General features: G+C 39.9%; 1 protein-coding gene, 1 long non-coding RNA gene and 2 other non-coding genes across 5 annotated transcripts; 2 read left to right on the top strand and 2 right to left on the bottom strand.

The window, feature by feature from the left end:
- Nucleotides 1–239: 239 nt before the first annotated feature.
- Nucleotides 240–1,569, bottom strand: LOC148723197 (uncharacterized). The gene is made up of 2 exons (XR_015991381.1): nt 1,377–1,569; nt 240–604 (listed from the first exon to the last, which is right to left on the bottom strand). It is a non-coding gene; the product is annotated as an uncharacterized LOC148723197 (long non-coding RNA).
- Nucleotides 1,570–1,894: 325 nt separating this feature from the next.
- Nucleotides 1,895–5,906, top strand: LOC148723196 (uncharacterized). 2 transcript variants are annotated; one of them, XM_088732382.1, is made up of 4 exons: nt 1,895–2,049; nt 4,243–4,378; nt 4,561–4,664; nt 5,722–5,906. In XM_088732382.1, exons 1-4 carry the CDS (start codon nt 1,912–1,914, stop codon nt 5,770–5,772), a joined length of 429 nt encoding a protein of 142 aa, XP_088588508.1. In that variant the 5' UTR covers nt 1,895–1,911; the 3' UTR covers nt 5,773–5,906. The 2 variants fall into 2 exon arrangements, with proteins under 2 accessions (XP_088588508.1, XP_088588507.1); XM_088732381.1 differs by lacking the exon at nt 5,722–5,906 and adding an exon at nt 4,801–4,989.
- A 6,862-nt stretch (nt 5,907–12,768) lies between these two features.
- Trnan-guu (transfer RNA asparagine (anticodon GUU)) lies at nt 12,769–12,842 on the bottom strand. Its single transcript has one exon. It is a non-coding gene; the product is annotated as a tRNA-Asn (tRNA).
- A 298-nt stretch (nt 12,843–13,140) lies between these two features.
- Trnat-ugu (transfer RNA threonine (anticodon UGU)) lies at nt 13,141–13,214 on the top strand. Its single transcript has one exon. It is a non-coding gene; the product is annotated as a tRNA-Thr (tRNA).
- The last annotated feature ends 1,032 nt before the right edge of the window (nt 13,215–14,246 follow it).

Here is a 14,246-nt window from a genome sequence, read left to right as displayed (position 1 = left end):
ATTTGAGAATCCAGTACAGCTCCATTGCAACTCAGCTGAATGAAGTCCAAGCTCAGCTTCAACAAGCAAATGCTGAGGGAATGCTGCTAGAGCAGAGAAACAGAGAGACTGAAAATATTTTCTATAATACCAAAAAGGACTTCTGGCAATTAACACCGGCAGCCAGAAATAGTAAGAAAAGATGAGTCAGGCAACTAGTGGCTCAATCGGTGGAAGGACTGGAGGAGTTTGAGCCCATCGAGGGATGTAACAATTTTATTTTTTCGTAGAAACTAGAACTGAGACGTTGACTAGCAGCAAAGTAGCGAAAAAAAAATATACATCTATGTGGCGATCAATCTGTCTATCTAGCTATATTCGTATGAAAACAAATTTTAAAGGGAACCCCTGTCATCTTCTTCAGATTAAGTTCACTGTAGAAGGAAGTGAAGTTGTCATTCCCTTTGGACACGATGCTGGTGACGAGAAAGAAAACTCTACTTGTCGGACGACGCAGCATGTACTTGTTGCGAAAGATGAAGGCTTGATTTCAGACCAGGCATGCCATGAGTTGAGGATGGTTTTACCAGACGAGGAAAGAAATATCCTTCCGCCAATCAGTGTTCTGAAACAGGAGAGAAACAGGCAAAATGGGATCATTGCCTTACATTCAATATCAGAGGTCTGTGAAAACAAATATAATTTATTTTAACTACACGTACCTAACTACCGAAGCCAAGCGAGACTATAGTGAATAAAATCTGACCAGTATAGAAATCACAAAAATTCAATTACAAAGAAATAATCATCAAATTGAATAGACCTCTATGGAGTTTTTAAAGAAAAAGTTAAGACTTCATTCTTATTTACCACATGCTAAAAAAGGAGATGGAGTAAGACGCGATATAAAAGCAATTTTCAGTCATGTGCTGTCCATCCAAAGTATAAAGAACACTGCACAAGCTAATGGCAACGAACTCCGCCTGCGCTTTGCTGCTGATGGAGGACGCACCAGCAATAAAATTGGCACTGTCATGGCTGTGTTCAATATACTCGATGAACAAGAACATGACTGTGACCACCAGTACCCCATCGCTCTGTATAATGGTAATATTTTAAAATCCAGCAGTTTTATGAAGAATGCCAGCTTTTAAGAGACGGTGAATATTAAACATTGTAAAGTTATATCTCTACAGGAAAGGAGGTATATTTAGAGGTAAAAAATTGTCTTGGGCCTGTGTTTGCAGAAGTTGATGACCTTCAACAAAATGGTATCGAGGTGGACGGAATACACTACAAAGTAATATGGTAAATACATTATTTTATGTCATAAAATAACTTTTTTTTCATGAATTACTAGAGATTATGTAAATATTCTAGCTATGAACATAACTTACTATATGTCTCAGTACATGATAGGTACACTGTGAATTAGGATCCATTCAACTTGAAACAGGAAATGGTTCACCCAATGAAGCATTTTTCATTTTGTTTTCCTAGGGTACTGCTGCTCAGACTGGAAATTTCTCGCCATGGCCTATGGACTAAATGCTTTCACTGGAAAATATTTTTGCCTATGGTGCCACTGCACAAAAGAAAAAATGTGATTTCTCAAGTAAGTGTACATCTAATATACTCAATTATGTTTTAAAAGATAAACTTTGTAGGAAATATTTTGTTTAACTACCATCTCATACAATAACATTGCCAGGATAAATAGACATGTTTCGGATACAGCATATCCATCATCAGTTTGAGGATGTTTACAAGTTAGAAAACATAAATATATGACAGGTGACAGAAGACGGCAATACTTAAAAATGTGGCTATAAATACAAAATGCAATATTTATTTGGCATTATCCTAATCAACATTCTGCTTTATTTTTTTTTAGTACAAGACTGGCCAATTGAGAGGAATCTTCAACAATGTATGAAGAACAGTACAGAAAAAACCACTGATGAAAGAAAAGGCTCAATTAATGAGCCATTAATCTCAATTCCATTCACACAAGTTATTGTCGACACTCTTCATCTTTTTCTTAGGATCACGGGGCTTCTCTTCCACCAAGTAAATACACATTTTAACATTATTAATATACATAAAAAAATTTCTCAGTTCTGATTGGTTAAGATGAATGCAGTTTTCAGTTAATTCAGTGCAGAAGAGAGTTAATTCAGTGCAGAAGAGGGTCAATTCAGTGCAAAGAAAGAAACAAACCAGACAGTCTGATTGGTCAGTAATCAATGAAACTCTTAGAGAGCCAATCAAATGCGAGCCTCGGACGTCGCAACATTTGGATACGCTGAAAATTTGCGAGCGAAACAATGGCGGGTGTTTTAAGTAGGTTTTCTTCTGTCACCGCAACAACAATACAGCAGCTGAAAAACAGCTCTACCAACGAAAACACGGTAAAAAGCACTGCTTTTGGTTGTCGATTTGGAAGAAGTGCTGTTTGGAGAAAGGAACTGCCGCAGAAATCGAAAACTACGAGCCGACGCAGCTTAACAGTTTGCTCGAGCGATTCTACGCCGAAATTAAAAACAAACATGGGGAAGATTATGAACCAGAAAGTCTGAAAGTAATGATTACATCGCTTAATAGACACTTGAAGAACAAAGGCTATAAACTGTCCATTATTCGCGACAGAGAATTCTGTTCCTCCAAACAAGTACTGGACGGGAAAGCGAAACAGCTTCGCTTAGCTGGCCGCGGCAAGCGCCCAAAGAAAGCTCGACAACTATCCGAAGAGGAAGAAGAAATTCTCTGGAAGAGCGAAAAACTCGGTGGTAAAACCCCGTAGTCCTTAATTCATACAATGTGGTGGCTACTTACTCAACAATTTGGTCTCCGTGGAAGGCAGGAATGAGACTGGAGGATTTCAGAATCATGAAAGGAGATGACGGCCTTGAATTTGTTGAGTTTGCTAAGGGCCAACAAAAACCAGACCCGGAGGTTTGAACGCAAAGCCAAGACAGTTTCAGCCCAAAATGTTTCAGACCGGCGGAGAGAGATGTCCAGTTGCGTTGTTCCGTCAGTACATCAACCGTAGGCCTCGTAGTCTCAGGGCGAGTGGTCCGTTTTATCTCTCGATAAAATACAACAGCGGACCTGGCGATGAAACTTGGTACAAAGTCCAACCCATGGGAGAAAATAAAATCAACTCCATGATGAAAAATATCATCTCCCAAACCAGCCTTCAGTCATCCGAGAAGCGGTTTACCAATCACAGTGCCCGAAAAACGCTCGTTAGCAAGATGAAGAAAGCAAATCTCGAGAGGTCGTCCATTGCAAAAGTCACTGGCCACAGAAATATCCAGTCCTTAGATGACTACGATGAAGCCGACGAAGACGAACAGCGACAGCTTTCGTGGGCCATCTCAAAGGGAAATAGTACACCAAAATCCGCGTCGGTGGCGGGTAGTTCATCTGGTCCTTCCGCTTCAAATGCAGTAATTTCACACATGATGAGCTCTCAAGCGCAGAATCTGATGAATTCCTTCACTAACTGCACTGTGACATTCAACCTCAACAACAAGGCCTCGCCTGATAAACCTCGCAAACGACGATTCCATTTCATCGAAAGTGATTCCGACACAGACTGAACAATTCCTTGAACTATTTGGCCGGACTTTGAACGTTTTTGCGCCTTAAAGATGTGAAAATTTCATATTTTATCTGTTGTTTTGATCGTACGCGGTTGTTTTGACCGTACACACGATGTCACTTGCAGTGTTTGAATAAATTATTTTTGTACGTGACGCGCGCGCTTTTCTTCTGCATAATTATGATAATTTTTTATGTATATTATTAATACGTAATTACATGATTTTTCTCGTGCAATTTGGAATAAATAAGCACTTGTAAATTTTTTCAAAGACCAAAAATTGCACTCGCCCTACGGGCTCGTGCAATTTTGTTAGTCTTTGAAAAAATTTACTCGTGCTTATTTATTCCAAATTGCACTCGAAATCATGTGATTACCTATACTAATACTACTCACTTAATTGAGTGAGGTCCTTGGGACTCATCAGAAAATTAGTCAGAAGACCTCCATCTCTAGTGAATCTCCACATTTGTCTTAGATGTTTTTATGGACAATAGAGAAGTAGTAGTAGCAGTAGCAGCAGTAGTAGTAATAGTAGAGAAAAGGCCATACAGTTAACATTAAACTGCATTAAACCAAACGAATCCTTAAAAATAAAACGAAAACAAGCGAAAAACCATAGTGACATATACTGTATCTCTTAATCTGCATTACAGGTTATTGAGTTTGTAATCAACAACAAGAGAATGGATATTCTAGAGAAGGAGCTTGAAAATATTGGTGTCCCATTTAAGTTTTTCCAAGTACAGTGTGAGGATGGGTCATCTCAAACACAGTGGACTAGACTGGATGGTAGGAATGCTCATTGCTAAGTTATCAGTTTTCTATATACACAAAGAAAGTTGAAGTTAACTTTGAGATTTTCATGTATTAGAGTTATTTGCATTACTATACGTATCACAGTGCAACGGCAAGCCATAACGAATACTGATAACAATGAAGATATTAACAATAACAACATTATATTATCTCAGGTAAAGACCTCCGAGCAATCCTACACAAACTGGATCATCAACCAATCTTTGAGGGGACAAGTCATCAAAGAATGACTTATAGAGATGTGAAGAAATTATGGAAGGTGAACATTTTGTTGTGTTCATTTGGTCACTCTAAGCATTGAGTTTTTTTTAAGTCAATATCTAAGGGGCACGACTACAATAAATCATATTAAAATAAACTCATCTACATAATTGCTATCTTTATTGATAAAATAGGGTTTCAGTAATCTGGTGGTAGCACTGGACTCAGAACCAGGCCAAGAACACTACAAAACTTGACTTGCCATCAGGCCCCATTTAAGTCCAAGATGCCTCATGAAAATGAATAATCATTATCCATGCATAAGATATTCCATCAAACGCCAAACAAAACCGTCAACTAAGGAAAGGATACAATGATGACGAGTCAATTCGAATCAAACCATTCCACTAACACAGAAGCTAGCCCTAAAAATGGTTTAGAGACAGTGGTGATTGCAAATTGCATCCTCAATGTACCTCTGATGTTTCTTTCCATCCTTAGTAATGCTCTTGTGTTAGTTACCATATTAAGGTCGCCATCGTTTCGTTCACCGTCTGTCATTTTTCTCGGAAATTTGGCTGTTTCAGATCTTCTTGTGGGATTGGTGGTACAACCAGTTTATATAGCTTCTCAAGTAACAAGAAACACTTTCCTAAACCAAGCAGTAGGGGCAATGGGACTTGTTGGATGCGGTGTTTCTCTCTCGACAATGACAGCCATAACACTGGATCGTTTCTTAGCTCTTCATTATCACCTGCAGTACCCAAATTTAATGACGACAAGCCGGGCAACATATTCTTTAATAACTATCTGGTGTAAAAATACATTATTCTCCTTTTCCATTTTTTTTCCAAGTGGAGATATTTTCCGTTTTCTTGCAGCTTTTTGGGTCACAATTTGCCTTTTAGTTTGTTTGGTTTGTTTCATCAAAACTTACCGAATTATTCGTCGGCATCAGTTGCAAATTCACATTCAACAGCAAGCAGTGGAAAATTCAACTAATACGAATAGCCAGCACATCCGACAATCAACAAGGGGTGCAAAAAGTATTTTCATCTATTTCCTCGCGATGATTTTATTCTACTCTCCATTGTTTGTTGTTTTCTTATATTCAGGTACTACTAAAGCAGATTCAAGAATTCTATGGACCTTTCCAGTCACTTTGACTTTCATGAACTCGTCTATTAATCCATTTTTATATTGCTGGCGTTTTCCCGAGCTCCGAACTGCAGTTTTGAGAACAGCAAAGCTTTTATCTTGTCGAGAAACGGAAGAAAGTGCTCCAACCTAAGTTATAAGTTATTGCACAAAACCTAAAGGTGCCGTAGAAACAAAGTTCTCTAATCGCTGTGACCCTTACAACTATGGCATCGTGAGGCATTTCAATTCGTATCCGCAAGCTTTATCAGCTTTCAAGTGATCCTTTGGAATGATTTTAGCCGAACATCTGTGCATTACCGACAAAGAAAGAAGGACGAGAAATGTGGTGCTCTACAATTCCCTTAGACAATGAAGGACAACATGGATTATGGAACGGGGAAAGTAACAAATGAATTTTCTGCTTTGTAATGATATGAAGGTGTAACGATTTTTAACACTTTTAGCCTAGATGTTGTGAGAGGACAATTTTTCTAACATTATATATTATACATAGATATGACACTAGTAACGCCTACATCAGATCACTTAATGAGATCTGATAAAACAAAATCAGTTAGCAGGAACTAAGCCTTAAAACATCCAGTTAATATGTGACCAATCAGTTTCTTTAAGAAAATTCTTCCCGTGAAAATTGCAGTTTACTGTTCTGGAGAATAACAAGAAACCCGCGCTGCTCATCGTCGCAGCTGGCTAACACGTTATTCATCATGTCTAATTTACAAACATTTCAAACAAACACTAAAAAGATATTGACAATAAAAGATTGATATTCATTCGCCAACTCAGTCCGTCAACTGCTCCTCATCGTATTTCTGTTCTTTTGAGCATAATCTCTTTCTTTCCTCGACCTCCAATCGTTTTTTGCGTCGCCTAACCATGTTGACGACAACCTGACTTACAGTTGAGATAGAGTCCTCCGCTTGTTAATGAATGCATAGTAATTAAGCCAAAGCTAATTTGGCCAGATGCTATAAAAAAAAAAAATGTTCAATTTTCATTTTAGGACTCCATCAACTCGTTTGCCAGCCATGCTTTATATCAGCAATATAACCCAGTCGGACCTTGTTGCAGTGTTTGCCCAAATAACAGATTCGCCGATCTCTTCTCTACATAATTGGCCATCAGTTATCTGTTGCTTTAGCTCGAAAGTTTTATTTTCAATATGCCTGTCAATTTCTCGTGAATATGCATGGTCAAGCTTTTCACCATCTAACATTATTATGTCTGGTAACAACAAAATACTTCTTAGAAGAATGAACTTTACCAAATTGTAAAAAAAAAAATTTCCTTTAAATTCATGTAAATTACCCCTACCGACCTCGAAAGCATAAAAAGAATAATAATCATGCCCGCTATTGTGAAAGACCATTATTAGATTAAGAGCTTTTAATTATGACAGCTTTTACACCTGTACTTTGGAAGTGCCAGAGGGAACGCCATATTGAAATACCGTACAATTGAAAATACAGCCAATCAGAATTCCGGAAATCGGTCTTGGATATCGTCCAATCACAGTATAGTACAAAGCATCTGTTAGATAGTCATTAACTCTGCCTAGATCATGTGCACTCTTTTCTTATTCCGTAGATCACTTTTAGTTCTCTTTCAACCTGAGAACTCGACTTTGTCATTTACCCATCCTTTGCCACTCGCGGGCTGTACCAAGGAAAAATGGCCTCGGACTTACCTCCCCCTTGATGGGGCTTTGCTTGTTCCGGCAAACGATAAAGATTTTTAATTTTGAACATGTATATGTATGATTGTCGTTTCTTAAAGCCTAGGATGATTTATTTTCGATGGAATTGTGCATACCATTCCCATCTTGCGCTGCAATCTTATTCTCGCCGAGATTTAGCAAGTATCGCCGTTTCCAGTTTATTTCAACACAGTTGGCCTTACTATGGGATTCGATATCGAAGCTATCAGGTCGAATTACCAGAACCGACTCCCTGCAATCGAACAAAAGTAACATCCTCCTATTGACCCCTTGGGAGAGTCATTTATTTGATCAGGTGCGGTCGTAAAGCAATCCCGTGGTTATGTAAGGCCGTTTGTGGTCAGGCTAACGACAAAGTGAATTAGGCTAGGATGGTTGACAAAACGGAGCGCCTCTTAGGTCGACGCAGAGGAATCTGGAAACTTTTTCTGCTCGAATGAGTAGGTATTTGCTATTCGCTCCTGCTGATGGCAATTTGAGGAAAATCAGTCAACTTTGAGGAATACATTGCAAAACTCCCAGTACAAAGAAATTCAATAAAATAGCATTGAAAACGTCAGGAGGAGGCAAAGCAGCTATGGAATAAAGGCAAGGAGGTTCGTCATCACAGCGAAACTGACCAATAATTTCATACGAACTGGACTTAGAACATTCGACTGACAACAACTATTCACTTGACTCTGAAGATGACTTCCGCTCAGGTTGTCGAAACGTCAGTCACTACTACCGACAACAGTCCTTGTCAGGACTACACTCACCCGGACGATCACACTACATCGTCACATGTCACCCCCGGATTCAAACCACTTACTGTATTTTTGCATTTTACGAATTACTTTGATAAGACAACAACACTTCGTGTTTTTTTGATAAATGAAATATCTGTTAGGAGACAGTTCTCTCAACGACATCTTCGTGGAACACTCAAACCTCAGACTCCAGAACTACGGATTTCAACTTAAAAATAAACTCTGTGCACGTGCAAATGCTGCGATAACCTCAGAAGTCTAGTTTTATCAATGCTTCCAGGTTCTCTGTTCTTGGCTCTTTGTTCTTTGTTATTTTCCCTTCGTTTTATTGTTTATAAGAACGTAACACTATACTACCGGCCTCAATTCTACACCAGGTCGTTCGTCTTGATCAGCCCTAGTACCAATAGAAAAGCAGCTGAGGATATTCTTAGGACCCTGGCGATAATTTCCACTGAAAGTAAAACAGATGCAAGGATATATAGCTCAGTGCGAGTGAGCTAAAAAACAAGAGAACCATGCAAACTGTGCGAAGCGACATGACTGCAACATGACCACGTCTGCTGAGAAGAGGACAAGACAAAAGTAGATGGTCATGGGCAGAAAACATACCGCAAACATAGACATGATGACGATGGCCATTTTCAACACGTTTCGCTACCTTTTCAAACGTTGTTGCTCAAACGCTGACCGATTTTGCACAGCCCGGGACGACTTGTGTTTCGAACTTGAGAACGATGATCGTGTAAAGAACGATAATGAACACCATTTGAACATAACAGAGTATTACGATATTACCGAAGACGTAATCTTCAAAGAAGGAGGCATCTCCGAATACTTTTTCCCAACAAGTAAAACACGTAAGACTTAATGAGGGAAGCTGAACAAGTCCAAGAACAATATAGAAAATGGGGACTGAATGGCAACAGCGAAGATCCAAGTGGCGAGGATAAAGAAGGGGCACCGCCTCGAAGTGATGACCGGAGAGCGGAGGGGAAATACAACAGCTCCAAATCGATCCACTGCTATTAGGACCAGACTCTGAATCGACACAGCAGCGGAAACTTCCGTTAAAAAGATCACCAGCTTACACAAAGCTTCACCAAAGGAACCACTGATTAGCCAAGAGTTGGTTTGCATTTGTGTTATCCCCCTGGAAAATACAAACAGCGGATACAGAAGATCTGATCGACATGGCCATGTTCACAATTAAAAAGTTGATGGGTTTCCTCATGGTTTTCGTTTTGTAAACAACTACTCCAAGGAATATATTCCTAACCAGAGAAACGACAAAAATGAGGCAGTAAGCAAGGGTGTATCCTACTCTCTGTGCATCTGTATACTGCTTTTCGAAGCAGTTTGGAAGCTGAGTGTCATGTCAGGCCGTAGTTACGTTTGCCGACATTTTCGAGATACCTAAGAATTTTAGTTCTATAGCTGTTTTGGTGACCTGGCTTGGACGAAAGACTGCCGTATTCGCATCAAGAGCGTCCTTGTGTGCGAAGAAATACCTGCTTTGATACGACTGTTAGTTGCAGGTGATTACTGGAAAAAATTAGTTAAAGTTAGCCAACTGACAGCTTGTCACTGAAAAAGCCGTGGAGGAGTCATATCAATTAAGAAAGCAGTGCGAATTATCATAAAGTTATTTACATGCATCTTTTTCACTCAGCAATTCTCAGTTGTGACTGAATACAATAGCTCAGAAGTTAAGAAAAGTGGAAGTTGAACAAGGATTCATTCATTCGATTCATCTTACTGATACAAAACTTTAAAGCTTATATTATAACCATGCCAGACATTTATGTACTTTATCGATGCCACTAGCTAATTTTAATTTTGATGGTTTTCGCGTCACGCTGTTTATATATCCGGGTGAAATTAGCAACTTGCTATTTTCAAAACATTTTGAAAGATAAGAATAATGCGAGTTTGACAATCAGTTTGACTAGCTGTGTGCCAACTGAGTAGTTTAATAAAATGACTCTTTCATTCGAGGAAGGAGACTCCTCAAACACTTGAACGAAAAATGTAATGTTGCCAACAGAGGTGGGTATTGGGGTCTATTAGAAACCGCAAAACCGTAAAAAAAAAAGTCATCCAAAACCGCAAAAAATTTCTGCGATCAAAACCGACAACGGCATGCAAAACCGCCTAAAACGATATATTTTCACATCCCAGTTATCAAAAACCTAATCGATGCGATACAGTGACAAGTAGAACATAACGGTTTCGCGGCAATTCGAGATAAGTGGAGGCCAATAGTTGCCGCTCAGATCAAAGAGAAACCATAAAAAAAAAAAAAAAAAAAACACAAGCTAAAGATCGGAAAATTCGCAAACCGTAATTTAACACCCAAAACCGAAAAACCGAAGTTTTTTGGCACAAAAACCGAAAACCGATCTAAAAAGGAGCCAAAACCGCAAAATCGAAAATCCCAACGCCTCATTGAATTCCCAGTAGTTGCCAGATCCTTGACGAGCTGGGTGACAAAGACACAAGTGAAATCGATTGGCGGCAGAAACATCGACTGAGTGGACTTGTTAAAACAATGAGTTGGTGATGCAGGAAGCCTTCTTTAACTGATAGATTGGAAAATATGGAATGCCGGAATTCGAAACCGGAACCGGAATACTCGGAATATCTGGAATACCCAGAATTCTCGGAATGACCGAAAAATAAAAAAATTTAAAAAAGTTGAAGTAAATTACGTATGATGCACGATCCTCGCAGTAGAGAGCGCTATTTATGCAATAGCGAAAATCAGACCTGAAAAAAACCAGGCCTGTACGGGATTCGAACCACTAACCTCTGCGATACTAGTGCAGCGCTCTACCAATGGAGCTAACAAGCCAACTGGGAGCAGACCGTTGAGTTGATTTGTTATAAACCCGTGATGATAAATCAGATACGATGAATATATGAAGTTCATATATTTTGAACTGCGGTATTAGATACGTATGATGCACGATCCTCGCAGTAGAGAGCGCTATTTATGCAATAGCGAAAATCAGACCTGAAAAAATCAGGCCTGTACGGGATTCGAACCACTAACCTCTGCGATACTAGTGCAGTGCTCTACCAATGGAGCTAACAAGCCAACTGGGAGCAGGCCGTTAAGTTGATTTGTTATAAACCCGTGATGATAAATCAGATACGATGAATATATGAAGTTCATATATTTTGAACTGCGGTTATAGATACGTATGATGCACGATCCTCGCAGTAGATTTTGCATAAATAGCGCTCCCTACGGCGAGGATCGTGCATCATACGTATAAGTGTGTATTACAAACCTACAGACTCGCATAATTACTTGTTATATTCGTCTTCGCATCCATCTCACGTTAAGAATTCCATTCCTTTTCCTCAGTTTCTAAGACTTCGTCGTTTATGTAGTGATGACTCTGATTTCCACCACAAATCAGGGTCAATGTGCCAGTTTTTCGATAAACGTGGTTACCCTGTTCTGTCGTTCAAGCGGGTTACCAAAGCGCCCAACTTATTGATCGACATTCAGCACTACAAACGTCGCATAAGGAAGATTCCGACCGCATTCCATTCACTCTCACGTTTCACCCTCACAACCACTCAGTTAAATCCATCATTCTGAAAAACTTTAAATTACTTCAAAACGATCCAGAGACAAGCACTATCTTTTCGCAGCCTTCGCTCATTTCATTCACACGTGACAAAAACAGGCAATTTTTTGGTCAGAAGTTCTTTTCAGACTAATGACCAACCAGGCACTTTTAAATGCGCTCGTGCACGATGCAAAACGTGTCCTTTCATTCACAACACTGATAAAATATCGAGACCTAAACGATCCATTAAGATCACCGATCACTTCACGTGCACCTCCGCCAATGTAATCTATTGCATAACTTGCACTTATTGCAAAAAGATATACATCGGCGAAACAGGCCGAAGACTAGGTGACCGATTCCGAGAACACGTTCGAGGCGTGGAAAGGAATGACAAGGACACATCGAAACCAGTCGCTAGACATTTTATCTTACCTAATCATTCTAAGTAACAAATGGCAATCTGCGGTCTTTCCGTACACTTAGGTAGCGCGGAAAGCCGTAAAAATCTTGAACAAAAGCTCATCTTTCAAACCGGCAGTCTAAATCCCACAGGGATCAACGAACGCTTTTCATTCCACTAATTTACTCTTGTTTTTCTCATTGCCATGTTCAACCAATAACGTAGCTCCATTTTCTGCCTTTAAAAGCACACACAACCCACAATTCCTCTATTTGCTCCGACGAAGGGCTAACGCTCGAAACGTCAGCTTTTGTAATCGTTACGGTCGACAATTTACCATTTCAACTTTGTTGATATATCCAAATTATTTCGTTGCTCCCACCGACGCAGCCCCAAACAGTTTCTTTCGAAACTATCACCCTTGGTCCAGGTTACTTTGTCTTTTTAGCTAAATGGTAAGGATATGACTTGATTTCTAACACGAAGCATGTGAGCGCCAACGCCATCTAACAGAACGGCTTAGGATTTGACTATAAAATGTAAAATCAACTCCCCGGGTGGGCTTGAACCACCAACCTTTGGGTTAACAGCCAAACGCGCTGACCGATTGCGCCACGGAGACGACTGGCTATGCGATGAAGGAATGATCCCTTGGGTGTAAAATCTGCTTGAAGCTCTCTAACGTCCATAAACGACAAACACCAGTTGGTTGGACTGCTTTATGAGAAGCACTAAGCAAACATGTATTAACGTAATTAGAACAGTTTTATAACGTAACCTTGTTATGTCCGTCCACCATTGCTTGGTTTCTTCTTTTTTTTTTGTTATACGCACCATAAAGTTCTCAAATGTTTGGCTAGTTCTATCTTTAAAATTAGCCGCAGTTTGGCACCAAATGTTCGATACAGAAAATTATTGGAGGCGCCGTAGCTCAGTTGGTTAGAGCGCCTGTCTTGTAAACAGGAGGTCATGGGTTCAATTCCCATCGGTGTCTTGTTTTCTCTCATTTTTTCTTTTTGCGTCTAGTACACTTTCGTCATTTTTCTCATTGCTTGCGTTTAAGTGTACTGGTAGCAAGAGGTGGTTCGTAAACAACAACGACCGAAAGAAAGCATACGTCCTTTGAAACCGCCAGAAAATCAATAATAGTCCAAATCGAGTAAAATAAGCGGCATCTGTCTGAATGTTCTCAAGCACAAGTCAACATGATAATGGAAGAATGTAGCTCAATCAAAGAAAACTTGATTCCCCAAGGGAACTCAGAACTTTTCACTGTCGAAAGCTCATGATTAGACCAAAAAACGTCTTGCATTATCCCATTACCAAGCTCAGATTTTATAATCTTTGTTAATCTTTTTACGCACAAGACCCTTTCGACATTGCTGATCCTAGCAGTATGCAGAACGCGTGTCACATGTGGGCTCAGCGATGACCCAGCGCAACCTTTATTCGGTCAGCGGCGCCCGTTATGGTTGCCACGATGTTTTGGTGTTCCGTACTGTGATATCTGTCGCTTCTCGGCCTTTTGGCTAGATGAGTCGCATAATTTTTGCTCTGTCTAGCCCTCGTTAATTTGAGAAATTTGAGATTGCCTTTTGCCCCGTGGGGCCTTTCCTTATCTACTAGAAGCTTTTGATCATGGATTTGAGCGAGAATGTTGGATCTGCGGAGAATATTTCTACCGATAACGATGTTTTAAACGACAATGGCGACCATAATGTTGTAAATGTTGACCCGCATGCCGTTAATGGCGATTCTTACGCATCCCGTGCTGCTCGTACATCTGGATTAGGAGCTGTCCCATTGAATTTAGGAACTGTTCCAGTGGAAAATTTAGTTCAACAGCTTCATCAAACCGAAAATCGGATGCCGCAACGCCCAAAGACGGCTTTTTTTACGCCGCACCAACAGACGTCGGCTCGATCTGTTTTCGACGCCCTTGCTGTCTCTAACGTCGATCCGACAGAAATTTCGTCCTTGCAAAGGAAAATGAACGGAGAAGTGGTCGTCACTTTTAAATCGATTG

Source organism: Stylophora pistillata, chromosome 9 (assembly GCF_964205215.1).
Source record: "Stylophora pistillata chromosome 9, jaStyPist1.2, whole genome shotgun sequence".
In the NCBI taxonomy this organism is placed as follows: domain Eukaryota; kingdom Metazoa; phylum Cnidaria; class Anthozoa; order Scleractinia; family Pocilloporidae; genus Stylophora; species Stylophora pistillata.
Note: the sequence above shows the minus strand (reverse complement) of the source record. Positions and strands in the feature narration are given on the sequence as shown.

Excerpts from the sequence above, each read along its gene's own strand:
- LOC148723196 (XM_088732381.1), top strand. The coding sequence starts at position 1,912 with ATGAAGAACAGTACAGAAAAAACCACTGATGAAAGAAAAGGCTCAATT. Across the intron at positions 4,379-4,560 it reads ACAGTGGACTAGACTGGATG|GTAAAGACCTCCGAGCAATC; the intron begins GTAGGAATGCTC and ends ATATTATCTCAG. Across the intron at positions 4,665-4,800 it reads ATGTGAAGAAATTATGGAAG|GGTTTCAGTAATCTGGTGGT; the intron begins GTGAACATTTTG and ends TTGATAAAATAG.